Genomic DNA, 23,870 nt, shown 5'->3' with positions numbered 1-23,870 from the left:
ATTAACCACAAATGTAAGTTTGTGAAACGCTACTACAACTTTGACTGGAACCGTGTTCTCTGGTCAGATGGAACAAAAAACAGAGATTTTTGGTAATAAACACTTGATTTGATTTGATTTATTTTTTGATTTATTAACTTTGCCATAGAGTGCATCTCAAAAAATTAGAATATTGTGAAAAAGTTAAATATTTTCCATCAGTTATTTAAGAAAGTGAAATGTTATATATTATAGACTCATTACACATAAACTAAAATGTTTCAAGCATTTTTCTATTTTAATTTTAATCAGTATGGCATACAGTACAAAAACATAAAAAACATCTCAAAATATTAGAATATTTCATTTCGAGTTTGAGTAAAACAGTATGAACACAGTGTATCTCTCGGTCTAGTTCAGTACACACAACCACAATCATGGGGAAGACTGCTGACTTGACTGTTGTCCAGAAGATGATCACTGATGCCCTCCACAAGGAGGGTAAGCCACAAAAGGTCATTGCTGAAAAGGGTGGCTGGAAAAGGTGCACAAGCAACAGGGATGGCCGCAGTCTTGAGAGGATTGTCAAGAAAAGTTGATTCAAGAACTTGGGAGAGCTTCACAAGGAGTGGACTGAGGCTGGTGTCAGTGTATCAAGAATTCATCACGAACAGACATCTTCAAGAAAGGGGATACAACTTTCGCATTCCTAATATCAAGCTACTCCTGAGCCAGAGACAATGTCAGAAGTGTCTTATCTGGGCTAAGGAGAGAAAGAAATGGACTGTTGCTCAGTGGTCCAAAGTCCTCTTTTCAGATGAAAGTACATTTTGCATTTAATTTGGAAATCACGGTTCTAGAGTCTGGAAGAAGAGTGGAGAGGCACAGGATCCAAGGTGTTTGAAGCCCAGTGTGAAGTTTCCACAGTCTGTGATGATTTGGGGTGCCATGTCATCTGCTGGTGTTGGTCCACTGTATTTTATCAAGTCCAAAGTCAACACAGCCATCTACCAGGAGATTTTAGAGCACTTCATGCTTCCATCTGCTGATGAGCTTTTTGGAGATGCTGATTTCCTTTTCCAGCAGGACTTAGCACCTACCCACAGTGCCAAAACTACTACCAAATGGTTCGCTGACCATGATGTTACTGTATTTGATTGGCCAGCCAACTTGCCTGACCTGAACCCCATAGAGAATCTATGGGGTATTGTCAAGAGGAAGATGAGAAACACCCGACCCAAAAATACAGATACGCTGAAGGCCACTATCAAAGCAACCTGGGCTTCAATAACACCTCAGCAGTGCCACAGACTGATCACCTCCATGCCACACCGCACTGATACAGTAATTCACGGTAAAGGAGCCCCAACCAAGTATTGAGTGTATAAATGAATATACTTTTCAGAAGTTGGACATTTCTGTGTTGTAAATCCTTTTTTTGATTGATCTAAGGGAATATTCTAATAATTTGAGATACTGGATTTCTGATTTTCATGAGCTATAAGCCATAATCATCAAAAGTAAAACAAAAAAGGCTTTAAATATTTCACTTTACATGTAATGAATATAGAATATATGAAAGTTTATCTTTTTGAATTAAATTATGAAAAAAAAGGAACTTTTTCATGGTATTCTAATTTTTTGAGATGTACTAGTATGTACAGACATTATGGCTGGGAAACCACTACAGCTTGCGCCAGTTACAGTGGCCCCATTGTACCGAATCTGTATGTCTTTGAACTGTGGGGGAAACCGGAGCACCCGGAGGAAACCCATGCAGACACTGGGAGAACATGCAAACTCCACACAGAAAGGCCCCTGTCAGCCGCGAGGTTCAAACCCGGAACTCGCGGTGGGTTTGGTGTAAAAAGAAAGATGGCTATAATGAAAAGAATCCAATCCCAACTGTAAAATAAGGTGGAGGTTCTGTGAGGTTTTGGGACTGTTTTTCCTCCAAAGAACCTGGAAACCTTGTTAGGGTCCATGGCATCATGGACTCCATGAAATCCCAGGACATTTTAAATCACAATCTGGCTTCTCTGCCAGGAAACTAAAACTGGGTCGTCATTGGATCTTCCAGCAGGACAATGATCTGATGTCCAAATCAACACCCAAATGGTTCACTGAGCACAGAATCAAGCTTCTGTCATGAACATCTCAGTCCGCTGAGCTGAACCCCAGTGAAACCCTGTGGGTTGAGCTGAAGAGGAGCGAGCACAAGAGAGGGTCAAGGACCCTGGATGATGGAGAGATTGTGTAAAGAGGAATGGGCTGTGATGCCCTGCTCTGTATCTCCAACCTTATAAAATGTTATAGGAGAGACTCCGTGCTGATTTACTGCAAAGGAGGCTGTACAAAGTATTAAATGCAGGGGTGACGATAATAGTGGCAAGTGTGTTTTTGTTGAAAATAATTATTTCTTGATGAGGGATTTGTTTTTCTCAGAATAAATTTAATTTCAATTAAAGGTTGGATTTTTCTCATTTTTTCCAGTGTGAGATGAAGCGACTTCACCAAAAGGTGGAATTTTTTTCTAACCCTTTTTTACTGATCTTTACAAGGGGTGCCAACAATCATGGGGTATGTACAGTTGTAGTCAGAAGTTTACATACAGTGACATGAATGCCATCTTGGATATGAATGTCATGGCAATATTTGGGCTTTCAGTAATTTCTTTGAACTGTTCTTTTTCTGTGGCAGAATGATTGTACAGGATACAGCTTTAATTAAAAAAAAAACCACTAGAATTTGGTGCACAAGTTTTCATTTTCTTTGGGTTTTCTGAAATCAACACAGGGTCAAAAATATACACACAGGGTCAAAAATTTACATATGCTCACTTAGATTATTAATTCAGAGGTGGTGAAACTTCCAAAATGTCTCTTATCTTGCCAAGGCCAAGGTCTCTTAACTTCCTGTTAGTGATCATGATTGACTACAGCTGGTAGCTTCTCTGTGCCTTCATTAAAAGGGTTTGTTTACAGCACTCATTGGATTGACCAACACACAGTAAAATGGGAAAGTCCAAGGAGCTCAGTGCAGATCTGAGAAAGAGGATCGCAGATATACACAACTCTGGAATGTCTCTTGGAGCCATTTCTAAACAAATGCAAATTCCAAGATCAGTTCAGACAATTGTATCCAAGTTATTGTGAGGTGTAGTCACTTTGCCAAACCACTTTGCTTCAAGAAAACTCAAACTGTCACCCTCAGCTGAAAGGAAATTGGTTTGGATGGTCAGGAACAACCTGGGAACCACCATGGCACAGCCCTGCCATGAACTGGAAGCTGATGGATCACTGTCTACAGTTCAGATCACCATGGACTAAGAGGCTGCTATCCAAGAAATAATCCCCTGCTCCAAAATTGACACCTTCAAGCTTAACGAAAGTTTGAAGCTGACCACACGGACAAAGAAAAAGCCTTCCGGAGGAAAGCTGTATGGTCAGATGAGACAAAGATTGTGTTGTTTGGCCACAATGACCACCATGTACAGAGGGACACTGTACCAGCTGGTGGTGGTGGTAGGATCATCATGCTCTGGGGCTGTTTTGCTGCCAGTGGAACTGGTTCATTGCACAAAGTGCATGGAATAATGAAGAAGGAGGACTACCTCAGAATTCTTCAGCATAAACCATCAGAAACTTGAACACGACTTGAGACTTGTAACAGGACAATGAACCCAAACACGCATCAGAGCTGGTTGTGGAGGATAAAGCAGGCCAACATTAAGCTTAAAACAAGTCCTGACTTCAACCCTATTGAAAATATATGGACTGTGTTTATAAGTCGAGTCCATCTCATCTCATTATCTCTAGCCGCTTTATCCTGTTCTACAGGGCTGCAGGCAAGCTGGAGCCTATCCCAGCTGACTACGGGCGAAAGGCGGGGTACACCCTGGACAAGTCGCCAGGTCATCACAGGGCTGACACATAGACACAGACAACCATTCACACTCACATTCACATCTACGGTCAATTTAGAGTCACCAGTTAACCTAACCTGCATGTCTTTGGACTGTGGGGGAAACCGGAGCACCCGGAGGAAACCCACGCGGACACGGGGAGAACATGCAAACTCCGCACAGAAAGGCCCTCGCCGGCTACAGGGCTCGAACCCGGACCTTCTTGCTGTGAGGCGGCAACGCTAACCACTACACCACCATGCCGCCCAAGTCATCCGTGCCAAGAAGAAAAAAATTTAATTGAACTCTACCAATTCTACCATGAAGAGTCGTGAAATATCCAATCAGAATTCTGCCAGTAGCTTGTTCATGGTAAACAAAAATATTTGGTCAAAGTGAATCTTACAAAGAGACATTTTACCCAAATATTAGGTGTGCTGTATGTATAATTTTGACCCTGTGTTGATTTCAGAAAATCCAAAGAAAATTAAAACTTGTGCAAATTCTAGTGTTTTTTAATTAAAGCTGTATGCTGTACAATCATTCTGCCACAGAAAAAGAACAGTTCAAAGAAATGACTGAAAGCCCAAATATTGCCATGACATTCATATCCAAGATGACATTCATGTCACTGTATGTAAACTTCTGACCAGAACTGTATGTATGTATGTAACCAAGTAAAATATTATTTCAAGCTTAAAATTCACTAATTCTACTGACAAATAATTTTGTTTAACTTTAAGCGTTTAAGCGTAGAAACCAAACTACCTGCCAACAGAATATGAAAATTTGACGCTTGAAATGAGTAAAAATGTCGAGAAATAGTTTGCTATTTCAAAACCTGGTGGTGGTACAGTAGGTCAGTGGTTTAAAATTGGACTTTTGATCATGAGTTCAAATCCCAGCACCACCAAGCTGCTACTGCTGGGCCCTTGAGCAAGGCCCTTAACCCTCAACTGCTCAGTTGTATAAATGAAATAAATCTAAGTCATGTCTTTTAAATGGCATAAATATAAATGCAAAAATTTTTTTTCAAGACTTCCATCAAACTCACAAACTCCAACATCCTGGCTATTGCAAAAATCTTGGCTATGGCATGTGTAGAATTGATCCCAAGAAAAGACTGGACCTTCAGAACAAGCTATCAAAGTGCGTTTACTCTAACTCACACTCACACTCTGCTTTAGCCAGAGAGAGTGAATGGCCTCCCTGTCACAGTGAAAGTTTCCTATTTGGTCTCAGATTGGACCTTCCCTCATCTACAAGACACCTCAGCTGTTCGTTCCTTACTGCTGAGCTGTGTGTCATTTAATGCTGGAATGCCTGACATCTGAGTCCCATCCACTCCAAAGTTACAGTAGTGAGACTCTCTCTGCCAATGTCACCCATCAAGCCAATGCGCTCTCAGTTTCAAAAAGCTATTTTTCTTAAGAATTATTTCCCTCAATCTTTCCAAAACTACACCAGCGACTTAAAAATGGAGGAAGAGTTGCCTGGTGATCAAGGAAACCGTTCGTTTTTGGTGCCGAGACAGCTGAGACACTTTAAAATAGGCAGCGCAGACTGAAGGTCACATTTCTTCTTTCTATTCTCACACCCTGGCCTCTCCTTTAAGACCAGCACTGCATTTTTAAGATCTCTCTCCCAGTCCAGTGTGCTCTAACTGTAGGGGATCATGTTCTGTATCGTGCTGTACCCTTGCACCTAGGCGATAGTACATGAACACTGTAGGAGATTACTGAGATTATTAAAAAGTTGTATGGATTATAGAAGGAATTTCTTTCACCTGTTTGATTTTGTCCTTTGCAAACTTGCTGAATAGAGGTGCTGTATGTTATCAGCTGCCTGTAGAACAACTTAAATAGACAATTTGGCATTTTAGCGAATATTACAGACTGTCGGTTTTACAGCTTTATCTTTTTATTATTGGTGTAGATGGTCCCAAAGATTGCGCTTCTTAAAAACAGTTTATGGCTACGTCTTATCTTGTTTTCAGTAAATAATCTAACCTTGATATTTGTGGAAGAGTGACGATGGGTCACCCAAAAAGGGGATGGATTTCCTTTTGCGTCTGGTTCCTCTCAGTGTCTCCGAGAGTTTTTCCTTACCACTGTAGCATCTGGCTTGTTCGTTATAGCTCTAAATATAAATCTACATCTGGATTTCTGTAAAGCTGCTTTGTGACAATGTGTAGTGTTAATAGCGCTATACAATGCAAGCCTACGAGATCATGTGCACTTGTGTGAAGTCTGATACCCAAATAGCTCCAGATTGCATTGACCAATACACTATATTCGTAATACAGTTACACGGCCATGTTAAAACAGTTAAAAAGAGCTCTTCAGTAGTTTACAAACAGCACCAAGGACCATGGAAACCGGTCACTTTAGCCGACTTTGGAGCTCTATTTCTGCTGCGGAGCTCATTGGGTTTCAGTCGATAATTTTCAAAGTTCCGAGCTCAGATACTTTGTTTATTCAAACAAAATTAATGAATGTATTTATTTATTTATTTTTTAAATATATTGAATCCGTAGTGTATTTGTTTACAATATTAAACCTCTGATTGTAGCGGTTTTTGATTTTATATCGTTTCATACAAAGAAAAATGCATTCTTGTGCATTGTTTATGATTCAGAAATAAAACAGGAGTCTTTTCAGTGATACTTTTTCTTCATTCAAATTTTGTTAAAAATATTCTGAGAATATGAATTGAAGCGAAATTGTAAAACCGGCATCATGAATCGAATCGAATCAATTCATGACCGGAGTGGATCATTACACCTCTACTTAAGTAGCATACTAAATGTGTGCACTGTATTTTTAAATAAACTGACAGTGAAAGACTGAGTCTTTTATTCAACACTTTTATTCAATATTGGTTGATATATCCTATGTTTGGGGGCGGCATGGTGGTGTAGTGGTTAGCGCTGTCGCCTCACAGCAAGGAGGTCCGGGTTCGAGCCCCGGGGCCGGCGAGGGCCTTTCTGTGCGGAGTTTGCATGTTCTCCCCGTGTCCGCGTGGGTTTCCTCCGGGTGCTCCGGTTTCCCCCACAGTCCAAAGACATGCAGGTTAGGTTAACTGGTGACTCTAAATTGACCGTAGGTGTGAATGGTTGTCTGTGTCTATGTGTCAGCCCTGTGATGACCTGGCGACTTGTCCAGGGTGTACCCCGCCTTTCGCCCGTAGTCAGCTGGGATAGGCTCCAGCTCGCCTGTGACCCTGTAGAACAGGATGAAGCGGCTAGAGATAATGAAATGAGATCCTATGTTTGTAAATCGTTGCTTCATGTAATAGCCATTCAACATTTCCCTTTTAGATGCACAATAGCTGATTCTGCTGTGTACAGCGCTGTGGCTACCAGCTCTCAGGGAAAGGGCATCTCTAAGGCCACAGTCTGTGTGAGAAGTAAGGTTTTCTTCACTTCGCCCCTTTTAACCTCTTGTCCTTGTGTCATTTTTTTGTGTCTGTAGTACTTTTACCAACAGGTTTGTTGTTATTTTGTGCAGGACCATCTGGGGCCGCAGAGAGCTCTTATCTCCCAGGCCAAGGTGAGAGGTTCTGGCTAACACCCAGATCTGAAGAGCCCTCTTGAGATCATTAGCTACGAATAACATCCTCTGTCATCCTGTGACATCCTGGTCTAGATAAGTCATGGAAAATATGCTTTGTTTACAGCCGATGCTAGGTTTTACTCTAACAAACAAAGGGCCTGGTAAACATCTAATGCCTTGCCATCTATATTTATTCCCAATTGATTTAAAGGTTCGGATTGCAAAATTGAATTCTGGGCAAAATGTTCTCTGTCTATTGCTGTTGGAGTTTCCTGATGTTTCGCTGCTGCACACACCATGTATCCTATGTATACAGTGGTGCTTGAAAGTTTGTGAACCCTTTCGAATTTTTTATATTTCTGCATAAAGATGACCTAAAACATCATCAGATTTTCACACAAGTCCTAAAAGTAGATAAAGAGAACCCAGTTAAACAAACGAGACAAAAATGTTATACTTGGTCATTTATTTATTGAGGAAAATGATCCAATATTACATATCTCTGAGTGGCAAAAGTATGTGAACCTCTAGGATTAGCAGTTAATTTGAAGGTGAAATTAGAGTCAGGTGTTTTCAATCAGTGGGATGACAATCAGGTGTGAGTGGGCACCCTGTTTTATTTACAGAACAGGAATCTATCAAAATCTGATCTTCACAACACATGTTTGTGGAAGTGTATCATGGCATGAACAAAGGAGATTTCTGAGGACCTTAGAAAAAGCGTTGTTGATGCTCATCAGGCTGGAAAAGGTTACAAAACCATCTCTAAAGAGTTTGGACTCCACCAATCCACAGTCAGACAGATTGTGTACAAATGGAGGAAATTCAAGACCATTGTTACCCTCCCCAGGAGTGGTCGACCAACAAAGATCACTCCAAGAGCAAGGTGTGTGATAGTCGGCGAGGTCACAAAAGTCCCCAGGGTAACTTCTAAGCAACTGAAAGCCTCTCTCACATTGGCTAATGTTAATGTTCATGAGTCCACCATCAGGAGAACACTGAACAACAATGGTGTGCATGGCAGGGTTGCAAGGAGAAAGCCACAGCTCTCCAAAAAGAACATTGCTGCTCATCTGCAGTTTGCTAAAGATCACATGGACAAGCCAGGCTACTGGAAAAATGTTTTGTGGACAGATGAGGCCAAAATAGAACTTTTTGGCTTAAATGAGAAGCGTTATGTTTGGAGAAAGGAAAACCCTGCATTCCAGCATAAGAACCTTATCCCATCTGTGAAACATGATGGTGGTAGTATCATGGTTTGTGCCTGTTTTGCTGCATCTGGGCCAGGACAGCTTGCCATCATTGATGGAACAATGAATTCTGAATTATACCAGTGAATTCTAAAGGAAAATGTCAGGACATCTGTCCATGAACTGAATCTCAAGAGAAGGCGGGTCATGCAGCAAGACAACGACCCTAAGCACACAAGTCGTTCTACCAAAGAATGGTTAAAGAAGAATAAAGTTAATGTTTTGGAATGGCCAAGTCAAAGTCCTGAGGTTAATTCAATCAAAATGTTGTGGAAGGACCTGAAGCGAGCAGTTCATGTGAGGAAACCCACCAACATCCCAGAGTTGAAGCTGTTCTGTACGGAAGAACGGGCTAAAATTCCTCCAAGCCGGTGTGCAGGACTGATCAACAGTTACCACAAACATTTAGTTGCAGTTATTGCTGCACAAGGGGGTCACACCAGATACTGAAAGCAAAGGTTCACATACTTTTGCCACTCACAGACATGTAATGTTGGATCATTTTCCTCAATAAATAAATGAGCAAGTATAATATTTTTGTCTCATTTGTTTAACTGGGTTGTCTTTATCTATTTTTAGGACTTGTGTGAAAATCTGATGATGTTTTAGGTCATCTTTATGTAGAAATATAGAAAATTCTAAAGGGTTCACAAACTTTTTAGCACCACTGTAAATGTTTTGCTGAGATAAAATGCGTCCCAGATTTTACGATCCTGGAGATTGCCGAAGCAAGCGAGCAACAATATCACGTGACCACCGTGGGGTGTGTTTGAGCTACTTTTAACCAAAACAAGTTGGCGTGGGCAAACACGGCGGACTTTGCTCTCCCGCCATCTAAAAGCCAGCAAAAAAGAAAAGGAAAGCCTGCCTAGGGAGTGCAACTGCAAGATAGAGCAAGGTTAGATGACGTCATTTTTCTGGACAGATAACTAAATCATTCTAGCTAGCACTCTCGCTTCTCTCGCGCATTCGACTGTTTCCTGTTTCTGTAGAGCCGTACTGTTTATCTCAAGAGGAAGGAAAACGGTCCCAAAATGAAAAGAAAGAAAAACGACCCTCAGCAGATCAAAATGATCACATCTCATCCACATGATATTGTTCTTGTGAGACAGAGGAAGATGCCATGCACAATACAAAACAATTTTAAATTTCAGATGACTTTGCAGTCAGCACCTTTAAATGAGGTCTTCTTAGAGATGCATTGATACAGATACTAGGTTTGGGTATCGGTCCGATACTGTTCTCATTTACAGTTGTGGTCAGAAGTTTACATACAATGACATGAATGTCATCTCGGATATGAATGTCATGGCAATATTTGGGCTTTCAGTCATTTCTTTGAACTGTTCTTTTTCTATGGCAGAATGATTGTACAGCACACAGCTTTAATTAAAAAAAACGACAATTTGGAGCACAAGTTTTAATTTTCTTTGGGTTTTCTGAAATCACCACAGGGTCAAAATTATACATACAGGGTCAAAAATATACATACAGCACACCTAATATTTGGGTAAAATATCTCTTCGCAAGATTCACCTTGACCAAACATTTATGTTTACCATGCTCTTGGGATTTGCAGTTGTTTAGAAATGGCTCCAAGAGACATTCCAGAGTTGTGTATATCTGCAATCCTCTTTCTCAGATCTGCACTGAGCTCCTTGGACTTTCCCATTTTACTGTGTGTTGGTCAATCCAATGAGTGCTGTAAACAAACCCTTTTAATGAAGGCACAGAGAAGCTACCAGCTGTAGTCAATCATGATCACCAACAGGAAGTTAAGAGACCTCGGCCTTGGCAAGATAAGAGACATTTTGGAAGTTTCAGCACCTCTGAATTAATAATCTAAGTGAGTGTATGTAAATTTTTGACCCTGTGTGTATATTTTTGACCCTGTGTTGATTTCAGAAAACCCAAAGAAAATGAAAACTTGTGTACCAAATTCTAGTGTGTTTTTTTTTAATTAAAGATGTATGCTGTACAATCATTCTGCCACAGAAAAAGAACAGTTCAGAGAAATGACTGAAAGCCCAAATATTGGCATGACATTCATATCCAAGATGACATTCATGCCACTGTATGTAAACTTCTGAGCACAACTGTACATGTACTCCAATACTGACATACAATACAATGTGACACAGTGTGGAGGAAAATTAATGTGTAATATATTTAACCAAAGTAATATGTGCAGGAAATGAATAATAGCATTTACTTTTTTGTAAGCCATGTTAAAATAGACCTAGAAATGTTCTTGGGAGCTAGCAAATGAATTTTTGGGACAAATAGTGTTCTGCAATGCTTTTCCAGGAAATAATAAAGCAGTGTATGCCTATAGCAAATGCCATGATTATTAATTTCTGACTAAAGAACTTTTTGCAAGTAACATCTCTGACAACTACAATTTTGCAGATGAAGTGTATTCAAGCAATTTGCCAAGCACTGCACATAGTAAAGCTGAAATCTTACATTGTATATTATGTTTAATCCCCTGTAGCACCCTTGCCTTCTTCTATCCAGCGTAGCAAGCTTGAAGTGTCCCTGTTCGATAGATTTGGAGTGACATTTGGCACAGAGGGCGAGTCGTTGACTCTGGTGGCGAACATGGTGGTGGTGCCTGACCTTCCTAATCTGCCACCAGAGGTTATGTGGTATAGAGATGGTAAGCGGCTAACTCTTTGTGCTAGTTCATGTTGAACTTGCTCAAATCTGTTTTATTTTCTTCTATGTGCCTGTAATATAAATATCCTTCAAATCTGTAGTGAGGTTCTGCCTTGCTTTAATGGGTGTGTGCATGCACATCTAGATACTCTACTGATGCCATCTCGATGGGCTGAGATGCATGTTGGTGGGGGGGTTGCCAAGCTGACTCTTCCTCACCTGAACAAGGATGATGAGGGTCTGTACACTCTGCGCATCTGGACCAAGAAAGGAACCACTGAGCACAGCGCCTACCTGTTTGTCAAGGGTTTGTTACAGATGTGCACTTTTTCTGCATTACCACTCAAGGCTCTTATAAATAATGAATGCGTTGTATATTTAGAAGATAAGCAAAATGTTTGAAAGTGTTTTTTAATTATATGTACAACAACAATGGGGCGGTACGGTGGTGTAGTGGTTAGCGCTGTTGCCTCACAGCAAGGTCTGGGTTCGAGCCCCGTGGCCGGCGAGGGCCTTTCTGTGCGGAGTTTGCATGTTCTCCCCGTGTCCGCGTGGGTTTCCTCCGGGTGCTCCGGTTTCCCCCACAGTCCAAAGACATGCAGGTTAGGTTAACTGGTGACTCTATATTGACCGTAGATGTGAGTGTGAATGGTTGTCTGTGTCTATGTGTCAGCCCTGCGATGACCTGGCGACTTGTCCAGGGTGTACCCCGCCTTTCGCCCGTAGTCAGCTGGGATAGGCTCCAGCTTGCCTGCGACCCTGTAGAACAGGATAAAGCGGCTACAGATAATGAGATGAGAGATGAGATGTACAACAATCATTTTTGTTGATTTGATTTCTAGGTAGCACTAGTTGCACTCCTATTTCAGGAAGGAAGGAAGCATGTTAAAATTCAAATCAGTCATTATTTTAGTAAATCATGATTGAGGTAGGAGTTAATTAGTCACCAAAACCTTTTAAAAGAGCAGTTAATACTTGGCTGCTTTGGGGCAAAAAAAATGTAAACAGAACCTTGAAGCAAAGAAAATACGTAAGATCCACTAATTGGTGATATTGAAATCCAGGTTTTGTAAAGTGTCTTCGAAATTAGATGACTGTTATAGGTCTAGAAATACTTCAACACTTATTAGAAGAGTCCGGGTGCTAAACTGGCCTGCCTACAGTTCAGACCTGTCTCCCATTTAAAACATATGGTGCATTATGAAGCGCAAAATACGACAAAGGAGACCACGAACTGTTGAGCAACTAAAATTGTATATCAGGCAAGAATGGGACAACATTTTTTCTTTCAAAACTACAGCAATCGTTCTCTTCAGTTCCCAAACATTTACAGAGTGTTGTTAAAAGTAGAGGTGATGCAACACAGTGGTAAACATGCCCCTGTTCCAACTTTTCTGAAAAGTGTTGCTGACATCAAATTCAAAATGAGCATATATTTTTCAAAAAACAATGAAATTTCTCAGTTCCAACATTTGATCCGTTGTCTTTGTACTATTTTCAATGAAATGTAGGGTTTACAAGATTTGCAAATTATCGCATTCTGTTTTAATTTCCAGTTTACACAGCGTCCCAACTTTTTTGGAATTGGGGTTGTATTTAGTATATCATTAGCTTATCATCATTGCTAATATCCAGTATGCTCTCATCGTATCGCCATTAACCCTTTGATGCAAAACATATGCACACCCCTTCTAAGGCACAACATGGGTCAAAAATGACCCGCATTCATTTTCCAGGTTATTTCATGCTGACTGAGTTTTTCTTTGCTCTATCTTTTGAAATCAATTTATTTTATGATTGAATATTCCAAGTATTCTTTAAATATCTTGTTTTTAATTACCACAAATCATTAATTTAATTTTTTCTTTCCTACTTTATGAACAAAAATACTTTTTATATTACTACACATGAGTTATCCAAGTGTAATTTAAAATTAAATGTCTTAATACTATAATAATAATTTGTTTCAAGTAATTACTTTAGCAGTGAATGGGGCCAGTTATTTATTTATTAACTATGTCGTTAGCTAAGCCAACTACAATAAAATTAGCTAACTAAAGTAGAATATGTCAACAGCTCGGTAGCTAATAGTAATTACTTGTAACTTTCTGACAAGCAATCTACTCACTCTCAAGGGAACCTAAACATAATCAGTTTTTTTCTAAGGTAATGTTAGAACAATTGAAAAACATTACTTCCATGTATTAGATGGGCAAAGGGCGCTGTGCTGAGCTGTGAAATGTCTGACACAAGCACAATTCACAGTTCCCACCAAACGCTGGAGTAAATGCATGCAGGTCGGTTCTGACCCATGTGTGTAAACTTGATGTAGAATTACAAAAGCTGTGCTTGTTCATAACTTAAGAAAGGAAAAATAAAAATGATGATTTGTGCTAAACAAAAACAATATATTTACTGCATATTTGGAAAAGTAAATGACAAAATGAATTTATTTAAAAAGTATATCATAGAAACACTCAGCCATACATGAAATAACCTGGAAAATGAATGCAGGTCGTTTTTGACCCATGTTGTGCATTAGTGATACAAAAAGGGTTTTTATTCAAAAAGTAAGAAAGGAAAAAATAAAATAAGGATGTATGATGATCAAAAACAAGTTAATTGAGGAATACCTTGAATACTGAATGATGGAATTCATTTATTGCAAAGATATAGAAGAAGATGGGCGGCACGGTGGTGTAGTGGTTAGCGCTGTCGCCTCACAGCAAGAAGGTCCTGGGTTCGAGCCCCGTGGCCGGCGAGGGCCTTTCTGTGCGGAGTTTGCATGTTCTCCCCGTGGGTTTCCTCCGGGTGCTCCGGTTTCCCCCACAGTCCAAAGACATGCAGATCAGGTTAACTGGTGACTCTAAATTGACCGTAGGTGTGAATGTGAGTGTGAATGGTTGTCTGTGTCTATGTGTCAGCCCTGTGATGACCTGGCGACTTGTCCAGGGTGTACCCCGCCTTTCGCCCATAGTCAGCTGGGATAGGCTCCAGCTTGCCTGCGACCCTGTAGAAGGATAAAGCGGCTAGAGATAATGAGATGAGATGAGATATAGAAGATAAAAACTCAGCCGGGTCACTTTTGACCCATGTTTTGCATCAAAAGGTTAACTATGTTTATACATTTGTGGTAAAATTTCATGCATTATTTCACTGAATCCATGACCACTACATGAACCATTAGAGAGAAGGCTATTTATACGTAATTAGCATTTAAGGAGAATATGTTTTCGATAGGTTTTTTTTTCTGTTTGTCTATACAGATGCTCCACCCACAGTAGCTGGAGCTCCAGGAGCTCCCATGGACGTCACAGTCTCTGATGCCAATAAGGATTATGTCCTCGTCTCCTGGAAGCCTCCCAACACCACTCATGAGTCACCCATCACTGGTTACTTTGTGGACAGGTTAGCACATTGTGTGTCATTGGTGGCAAGTCAATACAAGCTACTGCTATACGTATGATATTATCTATTTATTTATTTATTTTTAATATGCCATTTCCCATTATCCTCACTAGACGCAAATCCGGAACGAAAGACTGGGTCCAGTGCAACAGCACCCCTGTGAAATTGTGCAAGCTTCCTGTGCATGAACTCACCGAGGGGGAGTCCTATCACTTCCGAGTTCGGGCTGTGAACAGCGCAGGCATCAGCCTGCCCTCCAGGATGTCCTCTGGAGTCACTGCTGCTGATGTAGAAAGTGATGTGGAAGGTAGCCTGATTTACTCAGCGATCCAGCAGAGTTTTGATCTACTCACAATCTATTCAGCGTGTTAGGGAAGGACTGGAGCAAAGGAATGTGTGGTCTGGAGACTCCAATAGAATTGTCTCTGATTAACAGAGGCATGAGTCGTTGGTAGATACCAAATCCTCATTTGATGAAGGGATAAAAACACAATACTGTGACACGCCATAATATTATAAGCTGTATTATATTTGTGTTTATGATTAAATATGTAAGATGATTCGAATATGTAGAAATTAGCTTCCTGGATAGATGAAACTCCGGAAATATTACGTTATCTTTATTGTCACAACAGTGATTCGAATTGATGGGAAGTATGATATTGCAATTCGACAGGAAGAACTACAAGGAGGTACCTTTATGATATGCTAGTGATATCCACTAACTCATTTCAAACACTGATGCCATGTTTTTAATACCTTAAAAAAACCCTAATATTGTATAATTGTACTTTTTTCATCGACTAAACTGTGTGCACATCTATCAATACTGAGTCCATTATATCACACTGTTTTAAACGAGTCATCTTAACATAGAAAATTTCATCCACGCAGCATAAAGAGCAGTCAGTACCTATTGTAATTATGACCTGAGTCACTGAAGATTGGTGGGTAAAATATTCTACATGCGTTTATGAATCCCATATTACTGAACATAATTAATATGACACCATGATGATGATGATGGTGAAATACATTCTTACTGTCAAGTTTGCATACAATGTGGTCAAATATTGTATGCGTCATTTCACTGAATCCATGACCACTACACGAACCATTAGATATAAGGTTATTTATTCCTAATAATATCCTATTTATCAAAGAAGCATTTGAAGAGGGTTTTTTTTTCTATTAATAGACCGACTATGTTACCGTAGTACTTTTTCATACATCAGTAGGTTTGGGCTGGTCTGATGGTTTTGCAATAAGAACTTAAATTTTCAATTCATTGACTCACAATTAATTTATTCATTTCACAACTAAACCTCAGATTTAACTGTCATTAACATTCCCCGCAAGTCTTACACCAGCTCACGGACACGTTCATCCTCACAAGCAGTGCTTTCCTAAAACTGAGTGCAATCATCTAGCTAATATGTTTGGCGAGATTTAGATTTTTAAATGTCATAAAAATTTATGACAAGGTAAATGTTCGGTGGCTTTTGCTTTAATCGGTTAATTAGAAATTGCTAATTAGTAAAATCTATTTATTGATATTTTGAATAGTGCCTTTGTACAGTGGGGCAAAAAAGTATTTAGTCAGCCACCAATTGTGCAAGTTCTCCCACTTAAAAAGATGAGAGAGGCCTGTAATTTTCATCATAGGTATACCTCAACTATGAGAGACAGAATAAGAAAAAAAAATCCAGAAAATCACATTGTCTGATTTTTAAAGAATTTATTTGCAAATTATGGTGGAAAATAAGTATTTGGTCAATAACAAAAGTTCATCTCAATACTTTGTTATATACCCTTTGTTGGCAATGACAGAGGTCAAACGTTTTCTATAAGTCTTCACAAGGTTTTCACACACTGTTGCTGGTATTTTGGCCCATTCCTCCATGCAGATCTCCTCTCGAGCAGTGATGTTTTGGGGCTGTCGCTGGGCAACACGGACTTTCAACTCCCTCCAAAGATTTTCTATGGGGTTGAGATCTGGAGACTGGCTAGGCCACTCCAGGACCTTGAAATGCTTCTTACGAAGCCACTCCTTCGTTGCCCGGGCGGTGTGTTTGGGATCATTGTCATGCTGAAAGACCCAGCCACGTTTCATCTTCAATGCCCTTGCTGATGGAAGGAGGTTTTCATTCAAAATCTCACAATACATGGCCCCATTCATTCTTTCCTTTACACGGATCAGTCGTCCTGGTCCCTTTGCAGAAAAACAGCCCCAAAGCATGATGTTTCCACCCCCATGCTTCACAGTAGGTATGGTGTTCTTTGGATGCAACTCAGCATTCTTTCTCCTCCAAACACGACAAGTTGAGTTTTTACCAAAAAGTTCTATTTTGGTTTCATCTGACCATATGACATTCTCCCAATCCTCTTCTGGATCATCCAAATGCTCTCTAGCAAACTTCAGACGGGCCTGGACATGTACTGGCTTAAGCAGGGGGACACGTCTGGCACTGCAGGATTTGAGTCCCTGGTGGCGTAGTGTGTTACTGATGGTAGCCTTTGTTACTTTGGTCCCAGCTCTTTGCAGGTCATTCACTAGGTCCCCCTGTGTGGTTCTGGGATTTTTGATCACCGTTCTTGTGATCATTTTGACCCCATGGGGTGAGATCTTGCGTGGAGCCCCAGATCGAGGGAGATTATCAGTGGTCTTATATGCCTTCCATTTTCTAATAATTGCTCCCACAGTTGATTTCTTCACACCAAGCTGCTTACCTATTGCAGATTCAGTCTTCCCAGCCTGGTGCAGGTCTACAATTTTGTTTCTGGTGTCCTTTGATAGCTCTTTGGTCTTGGCCATAGTGGAGTTTGGAGTGTGACTGTTTGAGGTTGTGGACAGGTGTCTTTTATACTGATAACGAGTTCAAACAGGTGCCATTAATACAGGTAACGAGTGGAGGACAGAGGAGCCTTTTAAAGAAGAAGTTACAGGTCTGTGAGAGCCAGAAATCTTGCTTGTTTGTAGGTGACCAAATACTTATTTTACCGAGGAATTTACCAATTAATTCATTAAAAATCCTACAATGTGATTTCCTGGATTCTTTCCCCCCATTCTGTCTCTCATAGTTGAAGTGTACCTATGATGAAAATTACAGGCCTCTCTCATCTTTTTAAGTGGGAGAACTTGCACAATTGGTGGCTGACTAAATACTTTTTTGCCCCACTGTATTAGTTTTGTATTCACTGAAATGAGACAAATTAGGTGAGGTATGCAACAGTGACTAAAATCTCTAGGGCTTCTTTACTACCCTTGACACATGTACACCGATCAGCTATAACATTAAAAACCACTGACTGGTGAAGTAAAAAACACTGATCTTGTTACAGTGGCACCTGTTAAGGAGTGGGATATATTAGGCAGCAAGTGAACAGTCAGTTCTCAAAGTTGATGTGTTGGAAGCAGGAAAAATGTACAAATGAGTGACTTTGACAAGAACCAAATTGTGATGGCTAGAAAACTGGATCAGAGTGTCTCCAAAACAGCACATCTTGTGGTTTGTTCTTGGTATGCAGAAGTTAGTACCTACCAAAAGTAGTCCAAGGAAGGACCATGGGTACCCAAGGTTCTTGATACGCTGGGGGAGTGAAGGCTAGCCTGTCTGGTCCAATCCTACAGAAGAGCTACTGTAGCACAAATTGTTGAAAAAGTTAATGATAGAAAGTTGTCCAAACATACAGTGCATCCAAGCTTGCTATGACTAACGTCTTGGTGCCAGATACCACAACACACTTTCAGAGGTCTTGTGAAGTCCATGGCTTGACAGATCAGAACTGTTTTGGCGGCACAAATGGGACCTAGACAATATTTAGTAGGTGATTTTAATGTTATGGGTGATCAGTGTATATATTTAACAGTTTTTCCCCCAATACAATTGAGTAGTAATCTAAACTAAATATTTACCTTGTCCAATAAGAATCATTGAAAAAATATACAGTAAAACGCTTGAAGTTATATTTCCAAATCAATCCCTGATCTATTCTTATCTAGTGTACGTTACATTGCCGGAGCCCCCCACAGACGTGCATGCTACTGAAATAAATCAAACGTATATTGTTCTGAGCTGGAAGCCACCCATTCCCCGAGGACGAGCAACTGTGTGGTACCTCATTGAGAAGGTGTGTGAGTGTGTGGCTATTTAGATTTTCAGTCTGTTAAATGGGATATGTCAATGAATTAGTTGAACTTGATTCCCATAAAGCACTAAACAGCGACTCCAAGAAGTGTTCTAACACAACGAGTCTCAATGGGCTGCTTCTTACAACTCTTTAATAAATGATGATAAATGATGCTAGCATTATGTGTTGAGCAAACAAATATTTGACTATTCATTTTTGGTCTAAATGAGAGAGTGATTATTACATATTAATACTGTAGTACTGTATACTAGTTCTTTAGTCTTATAAACCACCAAAACAGCCTTCAAGAATCATTTTCTTTCCTGACCTGCTCTTTGCCCTAGCTGAATTTGTACTTATCCCTCAGTCAGTGGGTGACAGTAACTTGTGGCAGAGAGTCAACACGGGCGTACAAATACGCTCCCCACGTTACCCTCTTTATGATCTGGAGGACAAGAAAGCATACCGTTTCCGTGTTATCACAGTCAACAAGTACGGCCCGAGCGAGCCTTCAGAACCCTCAGCTCTCATCCAGAAGGCAGACCCTTATGGTAAGCTGCTTTTCCTTCATCAAAATCGCCGTCCTGACTAGACGTAATAAACTTTTCAAATTAAAGTACATTTATTTTAAAGGGTGGAGAAAGCTTTATTACTGTATATTGAAAGATTATACTATACTCGTACAACATGTTCGTGATGTACAAAATTATCCAGGTGAAAAACCCAGCCATACTGAAGCTACTTTCACTGCAAGTGTTTCAGATATTGTGATTAAACTTCAAAAGCTTCTTTGATAAACTTGTCTCATGACATATTTTTCAGGCAGCATTCCAAACATTGGTATGTATGAATCATCATGTTTTGGTTATGAACATGTAATCACCACATATTTTCTTTGGTTGTGAAGAGGACCAATGCTCACTATACAGTGATGTTTGAAAGTTTGTGAACCCTTTAGAATTTTCTATATTCCTGCATAAATATGACCTAAAACATCATCAGATTTTCACACAAGTCCTAAAAGTAGATAAAGAGAACCCAGTTAAACAAATGAGACAAAACTATCATACTTGGTCATTTATTTATTGAGGAAAATGATCCAATATTACATATCTGTGAGTGGCAAAAGTATGTGAACCTTTGCTTTCAGTATCTGGTGTGACCCCCTTGTGCAGCAAGAACTGCAACTAAACGTTTGCGGTAACTGTTGATCAGTCCTGCACACCGGCTTGGAGGAATTTTAGCCCATTCCTCCGTACAGAACAGCTTCAACTCTGGGATGCTGGTGGGTTTCCTCACATGAACTGCTCGCTTCAGGTCCTGAACAGGTTCATGAACAGATGTCCTGACATTTTCCTTTAGAATTTGCTGGTATAATTCAGAATTCATTGTTCCATCAATGATGGCAAACCGTCCTGGCCCAGATGCAGCTAAACAGGCCCAAACCATGATACTACCACCACCATGTTTCACAGATGGGATAAGGTTCTTATGCTGGAATGCAGTGTTTTCGTTTCTCCAAACATAACACTTCTCATTTAAACCAAAAAGTTCTATTTTGGTCTCATCTGTCCACAAAGCATTTTTCCAATAGCCTTCTGGCCTGTCCATGTGATCTTTAGCAAACTGCTGATGAGCAGCAATGTTCTTTTTGGAGAGCAGTGGCTTTCTCCTTGCAACCCTGCCATGCACACCATCATTGTTCAGTGTTCTCCTGATGGTGGACTCATGAACATTAACATTAGCCAATGTGAGAGAGAGGGCTTCAGTTGCTTAGAAGTTACCCTGGGGTCCTTTGTGACCTCGCCGACTATTACATGCCTTGCTCTTGGAGTGATCTTTGTTGGTCGACCACTCCTGGTGAGGGTAACAATAGTCTTGAATTTCCTCCATTTATACACAATCTGTCTGACTGTGGATTGGTGGAGTCCAAACTCTTTAGAGATGGATTTGTAACCTTTTCCAGCCTGATGAGCATCAGCAATGCTTTTTCTGAGGTCCTCAGAAATCTCCTTTGTTCGTGCCATGATACACTTCCACAAACGTGTTGTGAAGATCAGACTTTGATAGATCCCTGTTCTTTAAATAAAACAGGGTGCCCACTCACACCTGATTGTCATCCCATTGATTGAAAACACCTGACTCTAATTTCACCTTCAAATTAACTGCTAATCCTAGAGGTTCACATACTTTTGCCACTCACAGATATGTAATATTGGATCATTTTCCTCAATAAATAAATGACCAAGTATAATATTTTTGTCTCATTTGTTTAACTGGGTTCTCTTTATCTACTTTTAGGACTTGTGTGAAAATCTGATGATGTTTTAGATCATATTTATGCAGAAATACAGAAAGGTTTCACAAACTTTCAAACACCACTGTAGTTGTATCATGACTATAACCATGCAGTCATGTCACCTACAGCTAAAGCCAGTTTTACACTTGATGATTTTGGGGTTGATCTTAATGTCACAGATGAAAAATGCACATCGTGAGTTGACATTGGCGGTCTTATCGGCAACTGATTTAGTCTCATTGCAACAGCCGAAGACAAAGTTCTAACTATTTTTAAAAATTAAAATCTCAGAGTGTGACCTTTCTGCAACACCAAAATATACTAATGAACATAAACGATTGGTTTAATATCTAAAGCTCATTCTGAAGAACGTTTCTGTTCATGCGAGCCTGTTTCTGAGTGTAAACAGAAGGTAGTAATTTTATCACAGTTTTTTTGTTGGAATTCAGCCGAGATTTTATTGGGATCATTTTGTACAGAGTGACTTGCAGTCTTCCTAAAAGACCTCTAAAATCATGCAGTCTCAAACTGGCTCGAATTGTCTCCTTGTGTGTGTTTCTGCTTCACACAAACACAAAGCATGTCAGCCTTTGACAGTTTGAGAACACCTTACCTTTAAGATACTCACAGTCACAATCACAACAGCTGCCACTCAAGGCTTCTGCAGTCACTATGTGAAAAGGTTTGCTTTATAATATTGCTTTGTTTTATTTGGAAAAAAAGGAACATCAAGTAACATGGGACAAACTAGACTGCATTTTCGCAAAGAAAATGCAAAGTGTGCTTGCTGAGCTGTAGCAGAACAGAAGAAAAAAAAGAAGGAAAAAAAGGAAAAGACAAGTGCAGTTCAGACCCGATTGCATGAATGTGTCAGGCGAGTTGGTCTGAAGTATCACATGAAGTTTGGTGCATCTCCGATGGAGCGTGTCTGAGTAGGATGACTCGATTCATGAGTCCTATTCATTTTCTATGGGGAAAAACAACAGAAAAACGACAAGGATGACAGAACGGGTGCAGCGATCCAAAAGCTGTATACAAGCACACTACACCGGTGGATATGTGGTGAAATGTTACTGAGCAAAACTCCATTCATTTGAATGGGGCCAAAAATCAATGGAAGCCTATGAAGGGAAAAAAGGATGTGTAAAAACCAAGAAAAAGATGAGTGCAGGTCTCGGATGAGGGGATGGATATGTGTGGAGACTTGCCCTGAGGCATCATACAGTATGAAGTCTCTTGAAGTTTGGTCCCTCAGTTAAAAAATTTGACGGCAAGTGAAAGCTTTTTTCCCGAAACGCCATTCATTTTCAATTTGGTCAAAAATGAATGGAAGTGAATGGATGAAAAAATGGGGCATGAAAAGAAAGGAAAAAATGAGTGCGGGTCAGAACCGAATGCATATATGTGTCTGGGGAGTTGGCCTGAGGTATCACATGAGGTTTGGTGCATCTGCGATGAAGCGTGTCCAAGCAGGACAATTCGATTCGTGATTCGTGTCAATCCAAAAGCTGAAAACAAGTACGCCATTCCAGATCAGGCCCTATGTTTCAGCATTGGAACGGTGTCTCCATCTCGAAAGCCCTAGGAGGAGGAGTGGATCCAAAAAACGGGTGAAACGGAATAATAATAGTAAAAATAAAACTTAAGAAGAACAATAGTGTGCTTTTGCAAGCACACTAATTAGAGCACAAATGATCAACTCATCTTCCCAAACATCGCAATATCAAAGCAAGTGTATATTAACATTGCATTGCTGTAGTTTTTTTTTTTTCATGATTTTATTTATATTTTTCGCATTTGGTTTTCTGCAGGAGTTCCATCAGCTCCGGGTAAGGTCATTGCTTCTAGAAACACCAAAACTTCCGCATTTGTGTACTGGGATCCTCCCAAACAGGGCAAAAACCTCATGGGCTATTATGTGGATTGCTCTGTGGTTGGGTCCAAAGTTTGGAGCCCCTGTAATCACAGGCCCTACAAGCATACCAAGTAATATATATATTTTTTTATACACACACATTTGGTTTTCTGACATGTTTTGCTTCTGTATTAGATGAAAAGTAAACTAAGATTAAATATGTATCTGGACAGGTTTGTGGTCCATGGCCTGACTCCTGGTGATACGTATATATTCCGTGTCCAGGCAGTGAATATCTGCGGTCTGAGTGAAGAGTCTCAGGAATCCGCTCCACTCTTCATTGATTCTGCTCTCGGTAAGCATGTCGCTAGATTTCTTTGGATCATATTCTACTTTTATCGTAATGCTTTCACCACTGAAAACCGTTATATCAGTCCAGAAAAGATGGAAGCTTTCAACACGACAGACCAGTCTCGTGTATTGGTCACCATTAACACAGCAGGCCATTATTCCGGTCTCACTGTAGTAGGGAAACCCCTGTATATGCCGATTGCTTGAGAAGTCGGATTCCCTAGGATTTCTGACAACGTAATTTAGATAAGCACAATGTTATTTTATGTTAATTAGGGTTACGCATCTTTCCTTCAGGAAATATTGGTGGATAAAGCACGAATTTCCTTATGAATATTAATTAAAGGCAACCTTGTACTGAATTTTAAAATATATATACTTTATAATATAATTTGCTAAAATTTCAAACTAGAATAAATTTGTTTTATTCGCATTGTATTATTTGATTGAAGAGACACCTGTGTAAAAACTCCTGTATGTA

General features: G+C 40.0%; 1 protein-coding gene across 1 annotated transcript in view; it reads left to right on the top strand.

Moving 5' to 3' along the window:
* The window catches only part of LOC132899040 (myomesin-2-like), a 63,581-nt gene that overhangs the window by 5,774 nt on the left and 33,937 nt on the right, over window positions 1-23,870 (top strand). The window contains exons 6-13 of the mRNA XM_060940687.1: window positions 7,203-7,291; window positions 7,393-7,434; window positions 11,182-11,346; window positions 11,491-11,652; window positions 14,612-14,753; window positions 14,867-15,060; window positions 22,995-23,169; window positions 23,272-23,393. Of these exons, the coding sequence (XP_060796670.1) occupies window positions 7,203-7,291; window positions 7,393-7,434; window positions 11,182-11,346; window positions 11,491-11,652; window positions 14,612-14,753; window positions 14,867-15,060; window positions 22,995-23,169; window positions 23,272-23,393 (1,091 nt within the window). The remainder of the gene's footprint in view (window positions 1-7,202; window positions 7,292-7,392; window positions 7,435-11,181; window positions 11,347-11,490; window positions 11,653-14,611; window positions 14,754-14,866; window positions 15,061-22,994; window positions 23,170-23,271; window positions 23,394-23,870) is intronic.

The sequence above is a fragment of the Neoarius graeffei genome, chromosome 15, assembly GCF_027579695.1.
Source record: "Neoarius graeffei isolate fNeoGra1 chromosome 15, fNeoGra1.pri, whole genome shotgun sequence".
Taxonomy (NCBI): Eukaryota; Metazoa; Chordata; class Actinopteri; order Siluriformes; family Ariidae; genus Neoarius; species Neoarius graeffei.
The sequence above is the reverse complement of the archived record's forward strand: the minus strand, read 5'-3'. Positions and strand labels throughout refer to the sequence as shown.